The sequence below is a fragment of the Ipomoea nil genome, unplaced genomic scaffold, assembly GCF_001879475.1.
Source record: "Ipomoea nil cultivar Tokyo-kokei standard unplaced genomic scaffold, Asagao_1.1 scaffold0205, whole genome shotgun sequence".
NCBI lineage: Eukaryota > Viridiplantae > Streptophyta > Magnoliopsida > Solanales > Convolvulaceae > Ipomoea > Ipomoea nil.
This window is the reverse complement of record NW_017616633.1, coordinates 1,082,959-1,108,320: the sequence shown is the minus strand read 5'-3', so window position 1 is coordinate 1,108,320 and position 25,362 is coordinate 1,082,959. Positions and strand designations below refer to the sequence as shown.

General features: G+C 35.1%; 3 protein-coding genes across 9 annotated transcripts; all 3 read right to left on the bottom strand.

The window, feature by feature from the left end:
- Positions 1-1,830: 1,830 nt before the first annotated feature.
- On the bottom strand, positions 1,831-2,368 carry LOC109191338. Its single transcript, XM_019341967.1, has one exon. It carries the CDS (start codon positions 2,308-2,310, stop codon positions 1,954-1,956), a length of 357 nt encoding a protein of 118 aa, XP_019197512.1. The 5' UTR covers positions 2,311-2,368; the 3' UTR covers positions 1,831-1,953.
- A 578-nt stretch (positions 2,369-2,946) lies between these two features.
- LOC109190784 (mechanosensitive ion channel protein 10-like) lies at positions 2,947-8,665 on the bottom strand. 6 transcript variants are annotated; one of them, XR_002055792.1, is made up of 7 exons: positions 8,177-8,359; positions 6,326-7,790; positions 6,108-6,228; positions 5,027-5,320; positions 4,738-4,940; positions 3,526-4,095; positions 2,947-3,430 (listed from the first exon to the last, which is right to left on the bottom strand). XR_002055792.1 is itself a non-coding variant. In XM_019341402.1 (6 exons), the coding sequence occupies exons 2-6, from the start codon at positions 7,765-7,767 to the stop codon at positions 3,837-3,839; spliced, it is 2,319 nt and encodes a 772-aa protein (XP_019196947.1). In that variant the 5' UTR covers positions 7,768-7,790; positions 8,497-8,665; the 3' UTR covers positions 2,947-3,836. The 6 variants fall into 6 exon arrangements, 5 of the variants coding, with proteins under 5 accessions (XP_019196947.1, XP_019196929.1, XP_019196938.1 ...); XM_019341402.1 differs by lacking the exon at positions 8,177-8,359 and adding an exon at positions 8,497-8,665 and having other exon boundaries at positions 2,947-4,095; XM_019341384.1 differs by having other exon boundaries at positions 2,947-4,095.
- A 14,359-nt stretch (positions 8,666-23,024) lies between these two features.
- LOC109190808 lies at positions 23,025-25,150 on the bottom strand. Of its 2 annotated transcripts, XM_019341441.1 has the most exons (3): positions 25,057-25,150; positions 24,052-24,248; positions 23,025-23,502 (listed from the first exon to the last, which is right to left on the bottom strand). In XM_019341441.1, the coding sequence occupies exons 2-3, from the start codon at positions 24,145-24,147 to the stop codon at positions 23,164-23,166; spliced, it is 435 nt and encodes a 144-aa protein (XP_019196986.1). In that variant the 5' UTR covers positions 24,148-24,248; positions 25,057-25,150; the 3' UTR covers positions 23,025-23,163. The 2 variants fall into 2 exon arrangements, with proteins under 2 accessions (XP_019196986.1, XP_019196980.1); XM_019341435.1 differs by having other exon boundaries at positions 23,025-24,248.
- Positions 25,151-25,362: the final 212 nt, after the last annotated feature.

Genomic DNA, 25,362 nt, shown 5'->3' with positions numbered 1-25,362 from the left:
TTTAAAGTACTTATTTAAAAAAATTTAAAATATTAGACATTATCTCAATTGCACAATGCGCTTAAAAAATTAGTAACAAGATAAGAATCTAAGAGCATCTACACTTGTTTGAGGTTTCGTGTGATTTTTGATGTGTCGGCGAGAGAGAGGGGAGAAAGATAAAAGAAGAGCAAAAGAAAATAAACCTGACAACAAAAATAAATAAATAAATAAATAAACAATAATAATAATAATAATAATAATAATAATAATAATAATAATAATAATAAGTAACCTGTAGCATGGGAAAATGGGCCTGAACGCGAGACTGGAGCGTGGAAAAATGCAACAAATGGGCCCTACAAAAAATTTAATTTGCTACAAAAAAAAAAATCAATCTTCCCATCAATAAAAAATTAATTCTTTATTTTTTTGCTCTGAAAAAACTCTCAAGTGTAAATGCTCTGAGATGTCATTTATTACTTCAATTCTTTGTTTTTTCCTTTTTCAGTTTTTCAATTTTCATTCTTCATTTCTCCATTTTTATGATTTCATTATTTTACAAATTCAATTTTAAGATAAAAATAAATTCAATACAATAATACTACATGTGTAAAATGTAACAAAAGTCAATAAAAACATATAAATAAATAAATTATAACTATTTCATTCATGTCAGAGTTTAGTTTAATTACGAACAATGGCCCGTTTACTAACAGAAAACTGTTCTCTGTTTTTTAATTTTTCAGTTTTCATTCTCTGTTTTTCATCATTCTCTATTTTCTGTTTAGAAAACTTGTTTACTGGCCGAAAACTGTTATCTATTTTCCATTTTTTAATTTTTCAGTTTTCACCTAAAATTAAGTTTAGATAATATTAATATTTTTTGAGTTAATATTTAAAATATTTTTTCTTTAGATATATTCATTTGAATGGCATGTATATGAATATATAACTTTTACTTTGAATTCTAATATATGTGAGATTTCAATATCTGATATTTGGACCAAACTTGTATTATGATGTAACATAATTAAAAATATTCGAACTAATAATCTATTGAGTTTAATCAAAATCTAAAACATTATATAGAGTTTAATTATAAAGTAAATAGAAAAGATAGAAGATAGTGATAAGTAAAATAAGATGATAATGAATGTAATCATAGTAATGTGGTTATAGTGACATATAACTAAATAGATGATAGATGGTTCTGTTTTCTATTTCGAAAACAGTTTTTATGTGTATTTCAGTTTTTCAGAAATTTCCAGAAATTATTTTCAATTTTTTTTCAGTTTTCGGAAATTTCCAGTTAGTAAACGGTATTGATTATAATCTCGCATATAGTTTTTGTATATTTTTACAACAAAGATGATGATAATGATGGTGATAATAATAATAAAGATAATGATAACAATAATAACAATAACAATAATAACAACAACAACAACAACCATAAAACATACTCAACATACTCTCTCTGGGGGCATCTGATTGATGTGGCAGGATCCTGCCACCTCAAGAGTATTGTACCGTTTACGCATTTGGATGAGTAAATTTAGTAAACAATTTTTTCATTTTTTATTTTTTTACTTCTCCAATTTTCTATTTTTTAAAAAAAAAATTCTTCATTTCTCGACTTTAGTAAACAACCCTTGATTTTTTATTTTCCTTGTGCGAAGAACAATTGATGCAATAATCATAATTTTTCAAATAATAACTATGAATTACAATTAAAAATGATTCAATGTCTAAAACATTAAATTTGATGATTTTAAAATTTAATAACTAAAATTAAAAATAAGTAATAATTAGAAGACTAAATTCGAAATTAAGTCATGGCCGGGGAAATAAATGAAGTAAAAATTTATTGATTTATTTATGTTGTTCATGAAAATTAAAACAGAGCATATAATAAGAGTATAAAGTACAGATTTTTGAAGTAGAAATGTGTGAATAACAAAACAGTAACGCCTAGGTTCTCTTGACGGGGTCAAAGTTTGAGACGCCGATAATGGCGCCAAGAATGGCGGCGAGAACAACGCCGCCGGCCACGATGCTGAGCAAGAAGTTCTTGAGGGACGGCGACACGGCGGCCTCCGCCACGTCGGGGACCACCATGGACGCCGTCAACGCCGCTGCCGTCAGACCCGTGATTGCCTTTTCCTTCAAAGAAGCCGAAACTCGGAGCTTCTTGCCGGAGGTTTGGTTCAGAGACGCAGCCTTTGACGGCCTCACCGGTACCGGGCTGAGGAATGCGGCGGCGCTCCGCCGCAACTGCGGCTTCTGGGTGACCGTGATTGGCGCAACCGTCATCGAAGCAGAGGCCATTTCGTATATTTTTCGTTAACAAAAATCAAACCTTTTTTCTAAGGTATGAAATGAAGTTGGGATTTAAAATATTGAGGACCAGAGATTCTTCTGCTTACGTGGCATTTGGTGCGGTCCTACGTGGCAGTACCTCAGCTCTGTTCTGGAGATAGGGTTTATCCAGATTGAATAGTTTTTTTTTTTCTTTTTAAATATATATATTAGTTCATTTTCTTGACTCAATTTAATACCAATATATTTAATATATATATTGGTAATAACACGTTATTATAATACAGATTTATTTATACCATATCATGATACAAAATACTAAAAAGTTAAAAAAAAAAAAATACGGAGTAATAATTATCCCTACCAAAAAAAATTAATTATATCTTTATTATACCATAATTTTTCGAATTGAAGTTTCGAATTTCAATCCAACTCAATATAAAGACTCATAGTTTAATTGACAAAGAGTGAAAAAAAAAAAAAAAAAAAATTTATTGGAGCACAAAAAATCAATACCAACACTGAGATTCGAACTAGTAATCTCTCATTTTGGAGAGCTATAAATTTGACTACAAAATCTTTGGCACCACCCAATATTCATTAAACCAATATAAGGAGTAGGAAGAAACCCCTCCATTACAGATATAAAAACGCCAAAAAAGGCCTAACCAAATAATGGCATTAAAGACCCCTCGAGTTGGTTCAATAGTCACGGAAATAATCATACATTCCACTAAAAAGGAATAGACAAAAGTTGGAACCTAGAAACGACCAACTTTCACTCCCAACCTCTTTTAAGTACTCTGGATATTTACCTGTCATGCATAATTCAATCTCTTTTCACCAAATGGCATTAGAGCTGATGCAAGCCATTTAGCGCCTTAAAATTCAAAGGAACCTCATACAAACCAAACGAGCATGGATTTGGCAGAATTCAACTTTTTTTTCCCACCAAATAATGGCACCTTAAAACTTACATAAGCCCCACTCAAACCAAACGAGCTTGGAGTTGACAGAATTCAACCTTTTCTCCACCAAATAATGGTCCCTTGAAATTCACGAGAGCCTCACACAAACCAAACGAGCTTGGGGTTCCACCAAAGAATAGCCCCTTGAAACTCACGGAAGCCTCACACAAATCAAACGAGCTTGGGGTTGGCGGAATTCAACATTTTTGCACCAAAGAATGGCACTCAAGGAAGCTAGAATTAAACTGAAAGAAACTAATAACACCAACCAAGAAGAGATGAATGAAACTAAGACGATAACCTATTAGCAACCTTCATTGTTCAAGAGATGGTTAATCAAAATTCTCAAACAACACCAAAACATTCCTTCTCTAACCCTTGCTTTGGTTGCACCTACAATCTATCTATCCACTAGCATTAGTAGCAGCAGAAATTTAGCCTTGCATCTAGCCATGACTAAAAATCATATCTTCACAGTTCAAACATAGCCATTCACCTCGCTGCCGACGCGAAAATTTTCAAAACCTTACCGCAAATCAAACTCCATTAGCGGGAGAGGGAACAAAGTCATTTACTTCTCCCGCTTGTAGCTTTTGACTCAACAAGATGAACTTCTTGAGGAAGAAGATCATATCTGATATTCAGATCCTCGAACATTTTCTTCATTTCTAGGATCAGTCCAGTTCTCCGCTTGTTTTTCTCCCCGAAATCTTGAAAGTTCATCGTATGATTGAAATATAAGGCCATCTTTATTTTATTCATGTTTTCAATCTCCTTCACCACCAAGTTGTGATTGGCGTGCCAAAGAGGGGATTTTTCTATATACCTGAAAGTTTAATGCAAAAGGAAACGACGAAATGGAAGACATTCAACAAAGTAGTTTACAATATGTTCACAAATATTCAAATAAAAACCCAATTTGCATCGACATTCGACTAGAAAATAACAACCCTTTGTTCATTCCTCATTTAGCAAATTAGTATATCCTCGTTTAAATATTGCTTTGGTAGATCGAGTTTGGTTTTGCCAGTTAAGTCTAGATCTTTTATTGTGATACATTACAGATCTTGCTGCCCAACTAGTTCACACTACCTAAAGATCAAATTAGTTATATTGTTTCCTTTACTAGTTTAGTTATATTGTTTCCTTTACTAGTTTAGTTATATTTCCTTCATATATAGTTTAGCAGTTTTAGAATATTATTTCCTTATATCTTTGGTTGTCACTAACTCCTATATATATGGGAGAATATTAATTTGTCTAAGTTAAGTTGGAAATTGAATAAAATCAAAAGGAAGTTTCTTCCTCCAACTTCTCCTCTCTTATTCTATATCCAGCCACCATAGGTAGACCACCTGCTTCCTCCGTTAACCATAGACCTGTGACGCGTAGTCTATCTACTGAAACATATCATATTGATTGAAGGATGATCAAAAATCATAAAAAGCTGAGAATATATTCAACTTACTTCTTTACTTTTTCGTTTAGAGTTCCGATCTTCTCCACAGGTGTCCTGAAATCGATTGAGAACTCGAAGGAATCACTCATATCAGGACTTCTCTTGTAATTGCTGATGGGCTTAGTAGCCAAGACGGAATTTGGATAGTATATTTTTTCGTTGTCGTATCTCAAGAAGATAGTTGTTAAGATGTTCATTTCCTCGACAATCATCTGCCAATTCCATGACACCACATGGATCAATAAAGAAATTCGAGAACGTAACAAAACGAAGATCAAGATCCAATTAATTTAGTTACCTGAACCCCGTCAATGACACAGCGATCGCCAACATCAAATGGATGCATCACAAACACGAAGACAATAGCTTCGAAGATAATCTTGCAAGTGTTCCCGAACATAAAAGCAGCAACGACAAGTTGGGATGACAGAAAGAAGATTACTTTCGTAGTAGCTATCCCCACTAACAGAAGCCATATGATTATTATTACAATTAACAGAATCCCTGTGACAAGCTTGCCCAACTGCCTGACAGCTGTTTTCGTATCGTTTAAAGCATGCACTAGCGTTTTGCGGTCCTTGTAAACCTTAACCTGCATTTATGAAATACGCAAATATCTAAGAGATGAAGTCTTGCAAAAAAAACCAACAGATCCAGTGGCTTTTTTCGAACGTAGCCACATAGGGTACAAGAATGACAATTAAGGAATAAAGAACATATGTAATAGACCACCCAAACTATGGAAAAAAAAGATTAAAACTTATTCATTAATTTCACTTATCAAGTCAAGTAAAGAAGCTAAGTCAGCTAATATGCCAAAGAACGAAAGAAAGGTTACAAGTTTGACTCCCAGCGGGAGAAGGCCACCTATTGGCCTTCTCGGTTTGAGCTGGTCAGCTATGGGAACCTAGGCTGGTTTACCGGCAAATTATTCTGTGGACCGGGTCCACCTTGGTCCAGGTGGACCCGGTCCAAATGTTCACAATTTACCTTTTAAAAATTCAGAATTTGTATACTATGAACACACAATGTTAACATATATGTAATTGATTATCTTGTTTTGTATTCATAAGTTCCTTTCAAATACTGCAGTCAAACAAATTAGGATTTGATGACCCTGTATTGTATTCACAAATTCCCTTCTACAACTGTTATGTGTTTTGATTTAGAAACACAATTTATATTCTAGAAGTTGACAATTCCAATACTAAAAATACACAATTTATACGTTGATTAGGACCAACTCTGGTTTACCTCCGTGAACCTTTGTCAGCTAGGGTGACAAGGCAGGATTTACCCAGTGCACACCCTTGGGTAGTGGCTGCGGATTTCCCTTGTAGCTCGAAAAAGAAATAGAAAGAGAGAAAGGTTTTACATACCACCCACTCTGTCAAAGTTTTCCTGTCAATTTGTCCAGTCTCAGCCACATCTATCATAGGGAACACCATATCCACCTCTTCTTTAATCAAGAATCTCCTTAGGTCAAACTCATCGATATACCTTTGTGAAATAGCAATAGATGATGCAAATTAGATAGCATGCACATGAATGAAACTTTAAATATGAAAAATCTCGAAAAATTGCAGATTTATCTTACTTGGAACCCGGCTGTGCAACATTCCTGAAAATGTGATATGCAGCAGCAAGTGCTTCCTCTTCGTTAGTAATCTCCTTATCGGGTTGTTCATATTCTCCATCAAAGGTGGCTTCATCGAACGAACCAGAGATGGTGGACAGCCCCGTATTAGAAATGACATCGACTAACATTTTCATTGTCCACGCAGATACCTTCTCCCTCTTCATCTGATGGAGCTTATTAATATCGATAACTTCTTTCTCTTTCTTCTCCTTCCCGTCCTTTCCCTTCTTTGTCCTTTGGAAACTAAGCTGACTGATAGTACTGTTTGTTCTCCTAATCATCCCCGCAGACTCCATAACAGCAGCCCCCGAAAGGGTCAATAGAATGTACTGATGAAATATCGATTCTTGGATTCTGTCGAAGAACGTGTTCACATGAAAAGAGGACGCCAAGATCTTAAGCAGTAGAGTCTTCACGAGCCACAAAAAAGCGCCAATAACCAACGAAGCGATTGTCCAAGTAATGTAATCCAAAACTCGGTTGGCAACACGTGATCTCCGAACTCCGTGTGTGAAGAGGGAAACCCAAGTGACAAGGACCAGACTCAGCCAAAGACAGACCCGAACGCTCTTCTTCAAACTGTAAACAAAGTACAACACCTTCTTCCTCATCAGAAAGTTCAGCTCAATCAACAAGGCGAGAAAATGGATGAACCATTTCGTGACCAACAGTCCATTTAAGGTCACCATAACAAGTGTTATCCACTTCCAGATCTCCAAATCCCAAATTCTCCATTTTTGCACCTTATTAACCGTCAGGCTAGCAATCAGACACCCTAAAAGGCAAAAAAATAATGACCATTCACTTAGAACTCTCAGTTTCACTTTCCTAAGCCTCAACTTCTCCCTCACTTTAACTTTCTTGTATATCTCCTCGTGTTCATCATCGCCTCCAAAACCGCCCCCCGGTGATGCCATCAACGGTGTTTTGGGGGTAACGCACACTGAAACAGTCCTTGCAGTCTCTTTGTACGAACCCGAACCCAATTTGTTGATAGGCGAAGCACGATTAGACGCATTTGCATAGGTTTGCTCAACTTGCTCATCAAACATATCATGATCAATAGTCACGGGTTGTTCACCAAATCTTGATTTGGGTTTCGAGTACACAGATCTTGCAAGTGACTTACGCCGAGTGAGGCCTGAATTGGGTATTTTGGGAGGCTTATTGGCACTCGGGCTGAATGTCGCATTCTCAGGGGAGGAACAAGTCACTGGGACACGGGGCGAATGAGAATCAGATGAAGGTTTAGCCTTTTGATCCCTCACATCATTATGCAGATTCCCTGAATCTTTTTCATCACCAGAGATCACAACAACCACCTCACTTGCCGCTTTCTTGTTCTCCGCTGTGCTAATTTCTCCAGTGCTAGTCTTTGGAGCATTACCATTTGCATCCATCACAATCCAATGACAACAAACACCTAAACAACAACCAAAAAAAGGAAATTAACTAAAAAGAAAATGAAAAATGCCTTGTTTTCATTAGCCAGAATGGAAAATTGAAAGCAGAAAACATGTTTCAGACAAAGTAGCTTCTTTACAGACATCTAAATTCAATAAACATCAAAAAATAAAAGACTAAATAAGTGGGCCATGAAAAGAGATCAGTATCTGCTTGGACAAAATTCACCTACTTTCAGGCCCCCAACAATACGTACATTTGTACCAAAACACTAACTTTAACAACCCCCACACAAGTACAATCTCAAAATTTTTCTCACATTTTATGTATTTTAAGCAAGGGAGCAAGCTCAAAAAACCATACAAAATCTGTGAATCCAACCTGAAAGCCAAGGTGACCACTTACAAACAATTGAAAAGCTTCAAACTTTAATACCCAGATGCAATGTTTTAGAAGAAAATAGCAACAAAGTGTTCACCTTAACCACGTTGCAGTAAATCAAAATAAGCTGAGAAGTCCAGAGGTCATATCAAGATTCAAGAACAGACCCGAGAACCAGAAACTTCAGATTAGTGGCTGGAATGGTCAAACTTGAAGATAACAATAAAAAAGTAGAAAAAGAACATAAAATGGTAAAGGTGGAAGAAAATTGCAAATTTGCAACTAGCATAATAAAATAAAATAAAATAAAATAAAATAAAAACAAGCAAGAACATAGAACTTGCCTGTTTCTCTGTTTTTGTAAAGATTTGACAGAAGGAATTTTCGGAGAGCTAGAGAGGAGACAAATGACTACTAATTCGGTGGTGTTTGGTGTGAAATTTGGAAGGAAGAGGTGAGGTGGCGCAGTTTTTGAGGGAAGACTGGAAACTCAAAAGCAGTCAGTATGAAGAGCGTTTTTGAAGACGAACCACGTGCTCAGCGACAGTAATATAAGGGTTTTTTTTTTTCTTTTTTTTTTAGAAAACAGTTGAGCATGTTTGATTCGCCGAAAAATATTTTTCTTGAATTTGATAAAAAATTAAAAATTAACTTTTTTTTTAAATTATGAAAAATATTTTCTACAAGAATAGGGAGGAATGATAATGACTAGTTTCAAACCGTGCACTGTTCAAATCCGACCAAAACTATAATTGTAATTACAATTCCGGTTCTGGTTAAGAACCGAAACTCATAAGGTTATGGTTCCATAATATTTGGAACCGAAACCGCCGATTCTAATTTCAAACGGGAAAAGAAATTTTTTAAAAAAATTAATTATTATTTAATTAATGTTTAAACTTTAAATACAATAATATTTTAAACTTCAACGATAACAATTTTTTAATATAATTTAATTTTAAAGTTTAAATATTTTATATGACTATTTTAAAAATATTTTAAAATAAAAAAATTTCAAAAAAATAATTATTATTATTGAATTTGAATAATTTTTAAAATACAAAATAAAATATACAAACAAAAATTAAAAAAAAAAAATCCAACTCGAACCGGAACCGTCGGTTCCAGTACCGGATGTAGAATCATTATAAAAGGTTCGATTTCGGTTCGACTGATTTCGGAACCGGAACCGACCGTGGCCATGACTACTCAAGAATGAAGAAAATATTTTTCATGGTCTCCCTTGACATTTTATTTTTCTTGAAAAATATTTTCGGAAAATAAGTAGGACAATTATACACTCACTATTTTTTTTTTTTTTTTTTTTGAAGGAAGAAAGAACTTTATTAAATTAAATGTTGAATACAAGCTGGTAAAGATGAAATCCAAACAGACGGACCAGATTGGGAATAAGCTGCTCGTGCTATAGCGTGAGCACACTTATTAACTGATCTAGAAATATAATTAAAGGACACTACTTCAAAGTGTCTACGAAACTCCTTACATGCATCAATAGCACAACCTGCATATGACAAATCAGTTTCAGAGCTATTCAAGAGTGTACAAACCATCAGACAGTCCGAAAGAATCGCAACTTTCATGTAGCCTAGTTCTTTAACCCATGACAAAGCCCTCTTTAACCGCCACTGCCTCTGCGAAGTGGACATCATTTAAGCAACGTATGCTGCCATTTTTAGCTCCCACGTAATTTCCATTGTTATCAAAAACAACACAACCATAGAAAGCCTGACCACCCTCATCATGAACAGTAGCATCAACAAAAACTCTAAAAACATCCCCTAAATTAGGAATATTCAAAACATGTGGTGCAGCTTCTCCATTCGGCAAAGACAAATGCAGCTCACTCCATTCATTCACAAGCCGTGCTACTTCCATCTTGATATAAGAACACTGCCACTGCTTAGCATTCCAAACCAACGCATTTCTCCCCATCCATATGCACCAACAGACTGCAGCAACCAACACTTTCTTCTCTATATCATTGGATATCAAAATCCCAGTCAACCACACACAGAAATCATCATTATGAGGGAGGGGTTGATGAAGCAGATCATGCCACAAAGGACTCACCTTCTCACAACCACACATCAGATGATTCAAGGTTTCAGGCTCCTGCTGGCATAAAGGACAAGCAGCATCAACTTCTACTCTCCGGCTTTGAAGTGCAACAAGCGTAGGGATGACATTATGAAGGCAACGCCATAAGAAGTTATGGACCTTTGGTGGTATTTTCAGTTTCCAGATACAGCTCCACACACCGCTCACCACCTGCCCAGCAACATAAAATTCAGATAACATGCGATAACCATGTTTCACCGAATATGTACCTCTAATATCTCCACGCCAACACCACTCATCATCATAATCAGTCGCGATAGGTATTTTAATAATAAGCCCAACGTCTCGTGCCGAAAATAACTCATTTAGTATGTCTACATTCCAGTCCTGTGAGTCTGATCGTAAAAGAGCACTAACCTTCATGTCTGGATCATGGCCTGCCATAGGAGTCTGAACGTAGGGAGCATTAGTGTCAGGGAGCCATGGATGGTTCCATACTGACGTCGTTTGACCACTTCCAATACGACGATAGCACCCTCTCCGGAGTAACTCCTGACCTGCAAGAATGGAGCGCCAACAGTAGCTTGGGTTTGCTCCTAACGTTGCATTCAGAAAGTCTCCACCGGGAAAGTATCTTGCTTTAAGAAGCTTGGCTGTTAGTGAAGAAGGATTTTGCAGTATCCTCCATCCCTGTTTGGCAAGAAGTGCAACATTAAACTTATTTAGCCTCTTGAACCCAATTCCACCCATCGACTTAGGCAGGCACATACTACCCCAAGCCTTCCACCGAATACCACCTCCACGATTGCTGCTGGATTCCCACCAATACTTATTCATCAACCTTTCTAACCGCTCACAAAAAGATTCCGGGAGATAATATAAGCTCATAGTGTAAGTTGGTAGAGCCTGGGCGACGCTTTTCAACAACACTTCTTTCCCTGCCCTTGACAAGATTTTTTTATTCCAGCCTCCAAGGCGTTGCTTCAGCTTAGCCTCAATGTAAGAGAAGACTTCTCTTCTATTTCTACCAATGCCCATAGGTAAGTCTAAGTAGCGACCAATATTAGGAGCCTGTTGAACATTAAACACGCTAGCAATAGCATGTCTTGTAGTCACATCCGTATTCCGACTGAAGACAATGCATGACTTATTGAAGTTTACACACTGTCCAGACATTTGCTCATAAGTTGCCAGACAATTTTTAACAGCTTCTGCCTCCGTAACCGTAGCTTTAAGGAAGAGTAAGCTATCATCTGCAAACAGTAAGTGGCTAATACCTGGAGCACCTCTAGCAACCACACAAGGCGATATAAGCTGTCGCCTAACAGCACCCGATAAAAGATGAGATAGAGCTTCTGCACACATGATGAAGAGGTACGGAGATATGGAGATATGGGGTCTCCTTGTCTCAAACCGCAAGTTGGCTTGATATAGTCTGTGAGGCCCCCATTCACAATGATTTTATACCTTACAGTAGTCACACATCGCATAACAAGACTAATCCACCGGGGATGAAAACCCATGCAAGTCAGTATTTTTTCAAGGAACGGCCATTCCATCTTATGTACGCCTTCGCCATATCAAGCTTTAGTGCACACCAACCATCGCGACCAACGCGTTTTCCGTTCAAATAATGAATAGCTTCAGAAGCCACAAGGACGTTATCAGTTATGAGTCTACCGGGAATGAAAGCACTCTGAGTAGTAGAGATAACGCCATCTAAAATACCTTTTAACCTCGTCGCCACCATCTTCGAGAGGATCTTATATGTGACGTTGCACAAAGCGATAGGACGCAAGTCACCCATCGTTCCGGGATTCGGCTTCTTGGGGATTAAAGTAATAAAAGCATCATTCATACCATCAGGAAACACATCAGTATTAATGCAGGTAAGAATAAAATGCACAACATCAGCACCAATTTCTCCCCAAAAATGCTGATAAAATGCTGGGCTATATCCATCAGGTCCAGGTGACTTATCTGGGGCCATTGAAAACAAGGCTTCCTTTACTTCATCGAACGTGAACGGCCGTAGCAGATGTTCATTATCCGATTCCGTAATTCTAGGAATAAAATCATCTAGTGCAGCGTTCCTATGTACTCCTTTAGAAGTAAAGACTGTCGTAAAATACCTTGCTGCTAGTCCAAACAGACCCTCGCCTTCTACCAACTGATTGTTCTCATCATAAAGCTTTGTCAGTCTATTCTTTCGTTGCCGAGCGGAGGCATAAAGGTGGAAGAACTTGGTGTTTCTATCGCCCCGCACCAGCCAATATTGTTTGGCTCTCTGTCGCCAGAATATATTTAATTCCTCATCCAGTAACCGTAGCCTTCTGTCCAATACCTTGAACGCAGCAAGAGAGGAGGCATCTCTTTTATCCCTAAGGCCATTCATACGAGCATGCAGCTGCGTCATTTCCATCTCCAACTGCTTTGCATAATCTCCTCCCCATTTCTTCAAAGCCAAACTGCACTGGAATAGACGACTAGGCAGTAGGTCACCAGTAGACAAGTGCCAAGAATTTAACACAATATCCTTACAACCCGCCTCACGAAGCCATGCATTTTCGAATAAAAATTGTCGTCTTTGTCTAGCAATGCGAGGCCCCTCGAGCTCAACAAAAATAGATGTATGGTCTGAAGAAACTACATCATAGTTATGTACTGTTGCCTGAGGGAACAACGTACACCACTCTGGCATTGCAACCGCTCTATCAAGTCGTTCTTCAACCCAATGATCCGTCCCCCGACCTTTGTCCCAAGTAAACTGCCGTCCCCTCATTCCCAAATCGAAAAGCTCACAATCTTTTAGAGCTGTGTTGAAACCATCGATCAAAGATGTCGGGTGTGGATGGGTACCTCGCTTCTCATTCGGGGATGTAATATCATTGAAGTCTCCCACAACAAGCCACGGGAGTACAGACCTTGTTTTCAAAGACCGTAAAAGGTCCCACGATTGTTGGCGACGGCCTCTCTCCGGAAAACCATAGAAGCATGTCAACCTCCAAGGCACGCTGCCAGGCAGCCTAACTTGGACGTCGATATGATTCTTGGAATAACTAATTAGACTCACTACCCCATTGTCTCTCCACAGTAGAGCCAAACCTCCACCTCTTCCACCACCATCAACAAAAAACAAACCATCATAGCTTAACTTAATCCTTAACCGTTCAGCGTGATCCCTTCGAACTTTAGCTTCCATGAGAAACACGAACATCGGCTTGGCCTTAGCTTCTAAGGCCACAATTTCGCGAACTGTACGTCGGTTGCCGAGCCCACGACAGTTCCAAGCTAACAAACTCATTGGGTCGGGCGGGACTGGCCCGAACCAGTACCCGCCAATACCAAGTTTTTTGAACCACTGGCCTCAACATCCATTGGGTGACTAGACATACCCTCACTTGAATTTTCCACAATGGCAGTACGCCGACGTTTCTGCTCGAATATGGTAACTGTATCAGTTGCATCATTAACGCCCGTAATATCCTCCATGCTACAATCTGAATCATTCCCCATAATCTTACCATAAGAGACTACTGACGGAAAATCAGTAGTGCGTATAGCTAAGGAGTCAAAGACGGGATTTTGAGGATTTTTTCCTTTTTTATCAGATTCTGTCTTCTTTCCCGGCGCTGACCACGCGCTACGTTCGGCGGTTGTTTCCGGTGCTACCCACCTCTGACCAATAGTCTGCATGTTCCGGCGACCACCCGCTCTCAATTCTGGACCAAAAGGCTTCGGAGAGTCCTTATCCCAACCCCTTGCTAGTTCAGGACAGACTCTATCGCCATGGCCTAAAACACCGCATATGAAACAGAAAGTTGGCAGTCGTTCGTACTGAAAACTAACCCGCACCCATTGACCATCATCCTTCTTCAGCCGCATACCTTTTTTGAGTGGCTTATGGACATCAACCGCCACTCTAACTCGAAAGAACACACGGATTGCCCCATCAAAATTTCTGTCGTCCATTTTTGTCACAGTACCTATAAAGCCACCAATGGCTTGGAGAACCGCTTCAGATCGTAGTCCCGCAGGCAGGCCATGAACTTGGATCCAGAAGTCAACGCTATCTAGGGCGACCAACTCCGGATCTTCATCCACACCAAGCCGTTTAAGAACCAACAAATTTTGCTCATAAGCCCAGGGGCCCTCTTCAACAATACGAGAGATGTCACTCTCATGGTAGAAACGGAACAGAAAGCGTCCCGGCTGTAACTCTTTGACGTTCATGCCCATTGCTGGCTGCCACACGGAGGCTAGTGTATCCCGGAAAAACATATACTTAACGGACTTATTGGTTAGGAGACGACCCACAGCGTAGAACTCTTCCTCACCCGAAGATGATCTGATAGAGATATTTCCAATTTGCTGGGACTCCTCATCGTCATCTAAGTCAGCCAGTGTTAACGTTGCCATCGACTGTAGAGTAGTTGCAGGATCCATTGGAGAGAAAACGAATAAAACACAAAGGCTCACAAGAGAGGAGAAGAAGCCGCTCGCGAAACTAGCGAGAGAGAAAGATGAACTAAGCCATGTACACTCACTATTATTATTGTATAAGATATACTTGTATTTATACTTATTATTCTTTACAATTCCAAATCCAATCAAATAATAAATTTATTTTCTCCACCAACCAAACTATGATATCCATTTTCTTGAAATTTATTTTTTATAAAATTTTAATTCTATTTTCCTTAAATATTTATAGTGAATCAAACACGCATATAACGTTTGATAACACAATCACAATGCCTAGTTTTGCTAATCTGGTTTTTTCTTTTCTTCTTTGACTCATCTTTTTTTTATAAAGTTAAACTTTTTGACTTTATAAATCCACCTCTGACTCATGAGCATAGGTGTAGATCATTCTCATTTTTTACAACTTTTATTTGGCAAATTATGCCCTGGAAACGTGTTTACCGAGAATGATGAACACAAGGTTAAACGACGTCGTTTTTAGGCAAAAAAAAAAAAAAAAAAACGCGGATGTGGAGTTAGCGGCGCGCGTTGATCAAATTATGACTTTTCTGTTATGAGATTCATAATCTCATAACAGAAAATTCATAATCGCATAACAGAAAATTCATAATCGCATAACAGAAAATTCATAATCTCATAACAGAAAATTCATAATCTCATAACTGAAAATTCATAATCTTATAACAGAAAATTCATAATCTCATGGTTCTAAAGTGAATGTGTAGGCATGGTTCCAAAGTGAATGTGCAGGCATGGATTTTCATAATTTATGAATGTCCGTGATTTTGGACGGGAATGTGTAGGCATGGTTCCAAAGTGAATGTGCAGGCATGAATTCATAATTTATGAATGTCCGAAATCATTGTTCACCTCAAATTAAAGTGAAACCGCAAAAAATTCATAATCGCATAACAGAAAATTCATAATCGCATAACAGAAAATTCATAATCTCATAACAGAAAATTCATAATCTCATAACTGAAAATTCATAATCTCATAACTGAAAATTCATAATCTCATGGTTCCAAAGTGAATGTGTAGGCATGGTTCCAAAGTGAATGTACATGCATGGATTCATAATTTATGAATGTCCGTGATTTTGGACGGGAATGTGTAGGCATGGTTCCAAAGTGAATGTGCAGGCATGAATTCATAATTTATGAATGTCCGAAATCATTGTTCACCTCAAATTAAAGTGAAACCGCAAAATGTGAAAATGAAAAAGAAAAGTCACGCAATTAATTAAGAAAAAAAAAAAAAGAAGAAGATAATGGTGTACTAACACCGTTGGAACCGTGTTCACCATGAATGGTGAACACGGTTCCATGGCATAACGCTCCCTTTTATTTTGAATCGGCTTCAATGAAAACACCAATAATATCTCTACATCTCTACATCTCTATCTACATCTACATCTACATCTACTCTACAATTCTAATAAGAGCCAATAATGTTAGATCCTTAACTGGAACAGAAAAATGTCGGTCCTATTGTTTCTTAAAATGAATGGTTCATATTATACTATTGTTTCTTAAAATGAATGGTTCATATTATTTTTATTTTAGTATTTTTTATTGATTTTCCTTATTTACCCTCTATTATATTATTTTCTTCCCTTAAATAACCTAAATTCCGTTAGCATAAACTTTAGTAACGGAATATTCCGTTAAGTATTTATTATTTTAACTTACACATTAATTTCTATAAGAAAAGTCTTAGTTTCAAACCACATCCCAATTACAGTTGGCATAATTGTTAAACATATACTACGAATATGTTAAAATATATTTAAAATATATATAATATAAAATTTAACATAAACTTTGTTCAAATAATTAGTTTGTCTAAATACATAACATTCAAAGTTAAGCATCAAAGATTATAAATCAAGAACTTTAAAAATCATTTGATCAGAAAAAAAACTTAATATTCTTTTGATTATTTAGATCAGAAAAAAACTTAATATTTCAATTATACTTTTGCATTAATATTTTTTGTATGTATTTTTTTTTAAAAAAAATCAATGATTGCATTATTGTTGATGAAAAGTATATACGCCACTTTATTACTCTTATTAAACTAAATAAAGTAGTAGCTACAACAAAAAAAAATAATACATATGCATTTAATTAATTTAGAATTAGATGTCTATAATGCCTTTATTTAAAAAAAAATTATTCATTATAAAAAATTTAAAAATAGATATAATTTCATTAGTTATATTATCTTTATTTTCTACAATTCAAAGATTCAGTACCTTCAAATTTATCAATTTATTATATTCACTGCATTGTCCATTGTCTTCTTTTTACATTATCTTGTAATGAAATATCAAAGTTATAATACAAAATACATTATATATATTTATTTACCAAGTATTTTATACAAATATAATAAATATTAATATTTTGTTCAATACTTTCACATGATAACCTACGACACACATCTCACAATGCATGAAACATGTAGGGGAAAACTACCACTACCAAATATCGATTAGAAAATTCAATAAATATTATCTTGCATTTATATATTTTGAATTACCGATTTAAATAAACAAATTCAATATTTATTTACATATGCATGAACATCTCCGATATAATATTGCGTTGATATACTGTGAAATACTTATTTAAAAATAATCATTGGGCATTATCTCATTCGCGCAAAGCGCGTAAAAAAACTAGTATATATATATTAATAAGTATTGAAATCCAAAAAAAAAAGTTTATATTCGTATGACTATAATAAATAGAGAAAATTAAATGACACTTTTTTCCCTATTATATATATATATATATATATATATATATATATATATATATATATATATATATATATATATATATATATATATATATAGCACTTTTTTTCTTAAATTATTTAAGTGGCACTTTTTGCCTCTGATATGTTAAATAGATATATTTACTCTTAAAATAAATATTTCAATTATTTGTCTTCTCCAACAAATTATAACCACAATTTTGTTCAAATCGAACATGCATTATAGCAACCAAATAGAAAGATTATGATGACAATTTAGAACCGAAACCCGATATTTAAAGTTTATTAAAACCGTGAATCGAAACTGCACGTTCATGTTCTGAATTGAAAAAATAAAATACAATAGTTGGTGAATTTAGAATATTTTAAATATAAAAAAATAAAATTTTAAAAGAAAGTTCGAACCAGCAGTTCAAATTGGACTCGAAACCATGAACTGACGGTTCAAAATCAAAATCAAATCATAGTTATATATTTTTATATGTGAGAATCAAAATAAATGCGAAAAATAACATACACTATTTGCAATATTATAATTCTAATTTTAAGCTAATGCTAGTAGTTGTTTCGATTTGAACCTCTGGTTCACGGTTCAAGATCATTTTTTTTTTCATTTCACGATTTTAATAAACAGAAACCCAAATATTGAGTTCTGGTTCTGAATCATAATCGAAAATTTTTTATTGTTATAGTGTCCTGTTCAGTTCAAACCGAACCGTGGTCATCCCTACGTATAAGCAATAATTTGTTGAAGATAAGAAATAAATAAAATATTTATTTAAGGGTAGAAATGTCAATTTAATATATCAGGGTGAAACACCGTCACTTTTATAATAATTGAGGAGGCAAATATATAAAGGCATAAATAACTTAGTGAGGAAAAGTGTCATTTTCCCTAATAAGTATTTGCTTTCTTTTTTCATACATAGAGAAAATGGAAAAAAATAAAGAAGTCAAAAATTTATAGTGGTCTTAGGTCAATAATACCAATAACATCATAAAACAATAAAGATCAATTAATTATGATACATGATTATTCAATCTTAGGGCTGGTTTCTTTCTCTATAAATATATTCGTTATATAGTCTCATTTTGATATATTCCTCATATAGTCTCAATCTCGATATATTCTTCATACAAATTTTTAAATGAATCAAACAACGCTCCTACATCTTATATAATCCTATGAATGTTTGTTAAAGAGATGCTCTTAACGACAAAGTAACTTCAATTTATCATTTGCTATTTCAAACAACACCATTGTTATACTGAACAAATAAGGTATATATAAGTATATAACCGTTCAAAATAAATATTAGCACAATCTCCATTTAAACTTGTATTCAACTACAAAGTACCAAATATCAAAAACCTGTAATTTGTTATGTGAAAGTGGCTCGATTATTTTAAATAAAGTTTTATTCAACTACAAAGTACCAAATATAAAAAACTTGTAATTTGTTATGTGAAAGTGGTTCGATTATTTTAAATAAAGTTTTGAATTCATTGTGTAAATTCAAAACTCTTCTCCCAAAAGGTTGAATCTCAATTCCAATAGCCCCCCCACACCCCAATCCGACATAGCATTTGAGAAAATGTAAATCACAGTGACTCAATGGTTCAACAAACAAGGTCAAATACCGGTGTGTACAAGAGATCTATTCACTTTGAGCATAATCCCCTACACGGTTGATGTCAATATTTAAATTAGCCATCGAACGTAACGTGAAAATGTAATTGGGCCACTCAACTAAAAAAATAGTGCAATCAGACCATTCAACATTGTAAAATCATGCAATTTGTCCCAAGTGACCTGCAGTAGTAGGTTACCAACAGGAAATTAGTTTTTAAAAAAAACAATTTAAAAAAAGGTATGTGAATCGTCTCCATCGATGTGGAGACAAAAGACAGACACAACGCCAACAACGAGAGAAACAGACGCTGACAACCATGGTCACCGGCCGGAAGCTTTGCCACCATCGAACACTCTGCCCCCTCTCCGACCCAAAACACCGCCATCAGCGCTACCACCCCGAGCCGAGTCAGAAATCCGAGTAGCACCATCGTCATGCCCGAACATCCTACTGCCGACGTCGTCGCCATTCGCCTAACACTCGCCGCCCACCGTCCGCCGTCGCAACGCCAGCCAATAGACGATTTGCAGAACACCCCCAAAACTTCGTCGTCGTGTTTCTCTGAGTTTTCACCACCGCTGGTCCTGGTCGTAACGCCGTCCGCCGCTGCTCTGGTCGCCGCCGTTGTCCCCTCTTTCGCCGTTGTCTCCATGGATTTGGTGATCTCCAGAGACCGAGACCCCCTGTTTCTTTTTTCTTTCTTTTGTTTTAAAATAATTTTTAATTTCTTTTTAAAATTTTTAATTACTTACGTGTTGGTAACTTGCCACAGCAGGTCACTTGGAACAAATTGCATAATTTTATAATGTTAAATAGTCTTATTACACTTTTTTTTAGTTAAGTGGTCCAATTACATTTGACCCTTATTCAAAAAAAAAATTACAAACTAATGAATAAGGCACATATTTCACTACGATTTAAGTTGGCATTTGAAGGATTCTTCACAGATAATCTCCCATATTGAAAACTGGATTATAGTAGGAACCTTCTAATGTTATTATTATATCGTTCTCCGTATCTATTTCCATACAAACAATATATACAGTGTATATACAGTCGGAGATGAAGAAGTGTGTATACCAAATATAAAAATAGCAATAAGAGAAGGAAAAAAATAATAATAATATATTTCCCGACAGGTGCGCGGTCCACGTCAGCAGCATATGTATTTTATCGTTGTATTTTGTGATAGTGTGTAATAATCATACGTAGTACGTAATAATATTTTTATATTTGAACAGCAATCGTCGCTATCATTCATTTTCTATCCATTTTTGTTGGAAATTATTGATTTAAAAAAAATACTGTAAAGTAATATATGTTCTATAAAAATTATTGTGATTAGATATTCAAAATGCTAACTACTATTTAGTGTGATGAGTTGATGACACTTCTGTTACTAGAGCCGTCAAAAATGGGTTTTACCCGCTGGGTCGACCCGTCCCGTACCGCCGTAGGTAGGGGACGGGTTCTTCAAATTTTGATCCGCCAGGAGGCGGGCTTTTTAGCCCGTCCCGCCTGGGTCATGGGTCCAGGCGGGGCGGGTCAGGCGGGTCACGGGTTTAGCCCGCGACCTGCTAATACATATATATTTAGTATTTAATACATGTTATTTTGATTTGTGTAATAGTGTTAGTGTGTTATAACTTATAAGATTATAGATTTATAGAAATACAATACTAGGTAGTGTTACTATGTTAGTGTATTGTACGTCTATACAGTGATTCTTTTTTTCTTTTTTTTTTTTAAGAATATTGTACATTGATTTATTTATTTGTTTTTTTTAAAAATAACATGGTGAAAAAATTGATTGGCGGGCTAGCCCGCCCCGCCAGCGGGCTTTGGTATGGCGGGACGGGCCGGCCACATTCCAAGCCCGTTAAGAGGCGGGCTTTTTAGCCCGTCCCGCTACGAGGATGGGCTTTGGTGTTTTTTGGCCCGTCCCGCCCCGCGAGACCGTTTCGACGGCTCTATCTGTTACCATTATAAACTAGTATAGTATCCGTGCGATGCACGGATAATAACATATATTCAATAATTATATTATTTATTAAATTTGCTTTTAAAAAAAATACTCCCTCCGTCCCATTTTATCTGTCTTACTTTCCTTTTTAGTTTGTCCCATAATGTTGTCCACTTTCCAAAATTAAACATCACTATCATTCTACTTTTCCAAATTTGCCCTTATGTGTATTTCATACTTTTATGTTAATTTATTGTTCTTTGTACTATCTAGCACTTATTCTAGTAAATATGATAAGACTATTTTTATTTATTTTACCTACTTTTTTACTCTTTATTTAAACAACCAAGATAATTTTGTTCTTCAATTTTAATTTTTCGTTCTTTATGAGCTAAATTAGTTGTGAACATTGTTATGGAAAAAAAAAATGACGAAATCAATAACTGATATAGAACCGATAAATTTTTTTATTTTAGATCAATTATCGGTTACTCCTATTAGTTTTAATTGATAAATTTGCGGTCAAAAAATTTCGTTATTTGATAAAACAATTATGAACGTTCAAAATTTTGATTATTCCATGAATTGATTTTAAATGGGCTATGAGAGTTAAATTAGTGGTGAGCATTCTTACCGGGAAAAAAAATGACCAAATCAATAACCGATATCGAATCGATCAAAAAATTTTGTTTTCGAACAATTATCAGTTACTCCGTACTCCGTATTAGTTTTAATTGATAAATTTGCGGTCAAAAAATTTTCGTTATTTGATAAACTAATTATAAACGATCAAAATTTCGATTATTGAATGAATTGATTTTAAATGGGTTATGAGAGCTAAATTAGTGCGGGGTGAGCATTCTTATTGAAAAAAAAAATGACGAAATCAATAACCGATATCGAATCGATCAAAATTTTTTGTTTTCGATCAATTATCGGTTACTCCGTATTAGTTTTAATTGATAAATTTGCGGTCAAAAAATTTTCGTTATTTGATAAACCAATTATAAACATTCAAAATTTTGATTATTCATTGAATTGATAAATGGGTTATGATAGCTAAATTAGTGGTGAGCATTTTCACTGATAAAAAAAATGACGAAATCAATAACCGATATCGAATCGATCAAAAAATTTTGTTTTCGATCAATTATCGGTTACTCCGTATTAACTTTAATTGATAAATTTGCGATCAAAAAATTTTCGTTATTTGATAAACCAATTATGAACGTTCAAATTTTTTATTATTCCATGAACTGATTTTAAATAGGTTATGAGAGTTAAATTAGTGGTGAGCATTCTTACCGGAAAAAAATTACGAAATCAATAACCGATACCGAATCGATCAAAATTTTTTGTTTTCGATCAATTATCGGTTACTCCGTATTAGTTTTAATTGATAAATTTGCAGTCAAAAAATTTTCGTTATTTGATAAACCAATTATGAAAGTTCAAATTTTCGATTATTGGATGAATTGATTTTAAATGAGTTTTGAGAGCTAAATTAGTGGTGAGCTAGCATTCTCACCGGCGAAAAAAAATGACGAAATAAAAAACCGAAATTGAATCGATAATTTTTTTTTTTTGTTTTTGATCAATTATCAATTTTTTAGGTAATTGACATAACCAACTGAAAACTAAACTTCAAGCAATACATAAATAGATCCTTCTGCAATCCTTAAAAAAAAAACTCACAGATAGATCATTCTTGATCAATCTGTAAGCTAAATGCATAAATAGAATACATTCTGCAATCCTTAAAAAACATTTAAAATAGCTAGATAACATGCATGAATCAATTTATACAATGGATAAGCATTAAAATAAGCATTGCAGCCTTTAATTACAACACTCCTGATGAACAGAGTACATTCTGCATTTAAATAAGCATTACAACCATTAATTACAAGGATCAATTTATACAAAATGAGCAAAATAGACCATTCTAATCATCATAGTGTCTCCTGCTATACCCCTAAACACAAAATACATTACTAAAAGTAGCAGTGCTAGATACAAATGTTCACAAAAAATACAACTACAAGTACACTTCATACCAAGCAACCTCATTCAATACTTTCTTGCTGGAGACTTGAAATTGCTTCAATTAAAAGTTCTGGATCACATGAGATAGTGGTAGGTAATAAGCCTTCTCTTGCTAATTTTTGCTTATTTATGTGTGGCAGCTTATAATTGTTCCCACCGAACTTTTTCATAACTTCAACCATACATAATTGCAATGTTAGAAAAACATTACTCAAACTTTCTACTGAAATCTCATTAAAGGCTTTATGAGTAGCAGCAACTAGTTCATCCACATTGCGAGGAGCTTCTTGATGTTGTAAAGACTGAAGAGCTCTAAAAAAACCGAGATCCAATACATTCATGTCCGGACTATTGGGAGGCTGACAAGTTAAGTGAATATCAAAGCCATCTTTCTTTGCAGCCTCCAAAAATTCAACATCATTCATACTAATATGTGGCCTTGCATTATCTTGTTGAATATATATAGTCTTTGAACTACTTGGAGGCCATTTTGCTCGTATTGCAGGCAACACATAATCAATCAACCATTTTCTTGTAACTTCTTTATTTACAGATTCAATGGGCTTAGTTTCTAAGGTTCCAGCTTCCCGATTCTTACTTCTACGCTTAGCTGGTTCTTTATAAACAAATGGGAACATCCCAATTTTTCCATCAAACATTTCATTTCTTTCTAAATCAAACCGAGGGCGAGCAACAGCACAAAGAAACATAACTTTTGTTATAAATTTTTTACTTTTACAAGTACGATATGGTTCATCTTCCTCAGGCAGCAAGTAATACTTTTGAGAAGTTCTTGAGAGGAAAAACCATTTTTCATCTATATGAACGCGGTCATACATATCTATGAAACATGGATTATTATGAGGTGAACTTGAATCAATCATAGATATGCAGAATTGTAATCTTACCTTCCGGTTTTCCTCGGTTAACATAGGCTTGATAGCATTTGAGTGGGATTTCAAAGATCCCTCTTTAACTCTCCGGTGAAGGCTTGTTTTTGACATGCTCAGTGCACTAGCCACAGAACGAATTGTTGTCCGGTGATTCAATGGGATCCTAGCAACATCGTCGGGATTAATCGCAATCCTTTTCCTTCCAACATTGCCTGACAAGTTTAAAGAAATATCAACTGGAACACCATTTGCAACACAAGCAATCCCTTTTTTCCAAATTCTACTAACAGTTCTTGTAGAAACAGAGTACATTTTTGCAACATCTTTAACTGAACTATATTTTACTTTTCCATTCACACTGTGTTTTAACAAAGTTTCAAAAATAACACTTCTCTTATCCTGGGAACATCTCGTGCTTAAGTGAACACCATTAGAACTCTCCTCTTGTATAAACTCCATTAGCAAGACAAGAATTTTTTTTTTCTCTATAATACAGAAAACGTGTGAAGTATTCTGAGAAACAAATCAAAAAAAAAATTGCTTCCTAGAAACGCAGTATATATAGTGAGTACTAAGTATTCTATTGACCATAAGGTAACCAAAATAGAGTATTTTAATCTGTAAATGTCATATCAAAAATTGGCGGAAAATTTTCCCGCAATTTTTTCTCAATTTTGGTGATCCTACTACATCTATATAAACAGAAACTACTGAGTAATTTTTCATTGAGAAGTAGAGAATAAAAAAGAGTGCTCTGTATAATCATCAAAATTGAGTATAAAAAAGAGTAAAAAAAGATTCAGAATTACAGAATTTTTTTCTTTTCGTGCTATGTATTTCAATTTTTAGGGATTTGAGATTCAGTCCACTTTTTTTCTTTAAAAAAAAAAAAAAAAAAAAAAAAAAAAAAAAAAAAAAAAAAAAAAAACCTAGATTGAAAGAGAACTAAGAATAATTTTTCAAAAGTTTTAATGTGATAATTTGTAGGAAAACTTCATAGATTGAGTGTAGAACACTAACCTTGGTATCAATTTTTAAAATTGATTGAAAAATTGCAAAACCCATGCTCCAATTTCATCAAAACTCCATATGCTTGCGTTGAAATCTCTACAAAATTAGGATCTTCAATATCTTCCCGTATGAGTATGGCGATGTAGATCTTTGAGCAACAACACATGAAGACTTTGAGTGGATGGAGAATAAATTGGGACTTTGAGTGGCTGGAGAAAAAATTAGAACTAGAGAGAGAGGTATTGAGTAATGAAAGAGAGACAGAGAACGGGAGAGAAAGTGAGAGAAGAAAAAGAAAAAGTGTACGGTTGTTCT

Excerpts from the sequence above, each read along its gene's own strand:
- LOC109190808 (XM_019341435.1), bottom strand. The coding sequence starts at position 24,147 with ATGTCAAAAACAAGCCTTCACCGGAGAGTTAAAGAGGGATCTTTGAAA.
- LOC109191338 (XM_019341967.1), bottom strand. The coding sequence starts at position 2,310 with ATGGCCTCTGCTTCGATGACGGTTGCGCCAATCACGGTCACCCAGAAG.
- LOC109190784 (XM_019341402.1), bottom strand. The coding sequence starts at position 7,767 with ATGGATGCAAATGGTAATGCTCCAAAGACTAGCACTGGAGAAATTAGC. Across the intron at positions 6,229-6,325 it reads GTTGCACAGCCGGGTTCCAA|GTATATCGATGAGTTTGACC; the intron begins GTAAGATAAATC and ends TATTTCACAAAG. Across the intron at positions 4,941-5,026 it reads GTGTCATTGACGGGGTTCAG|ATGATTGTCGAGGAAATGAA; the intron begins GTAACTAAATTA and ends TGGAATTGGCAG.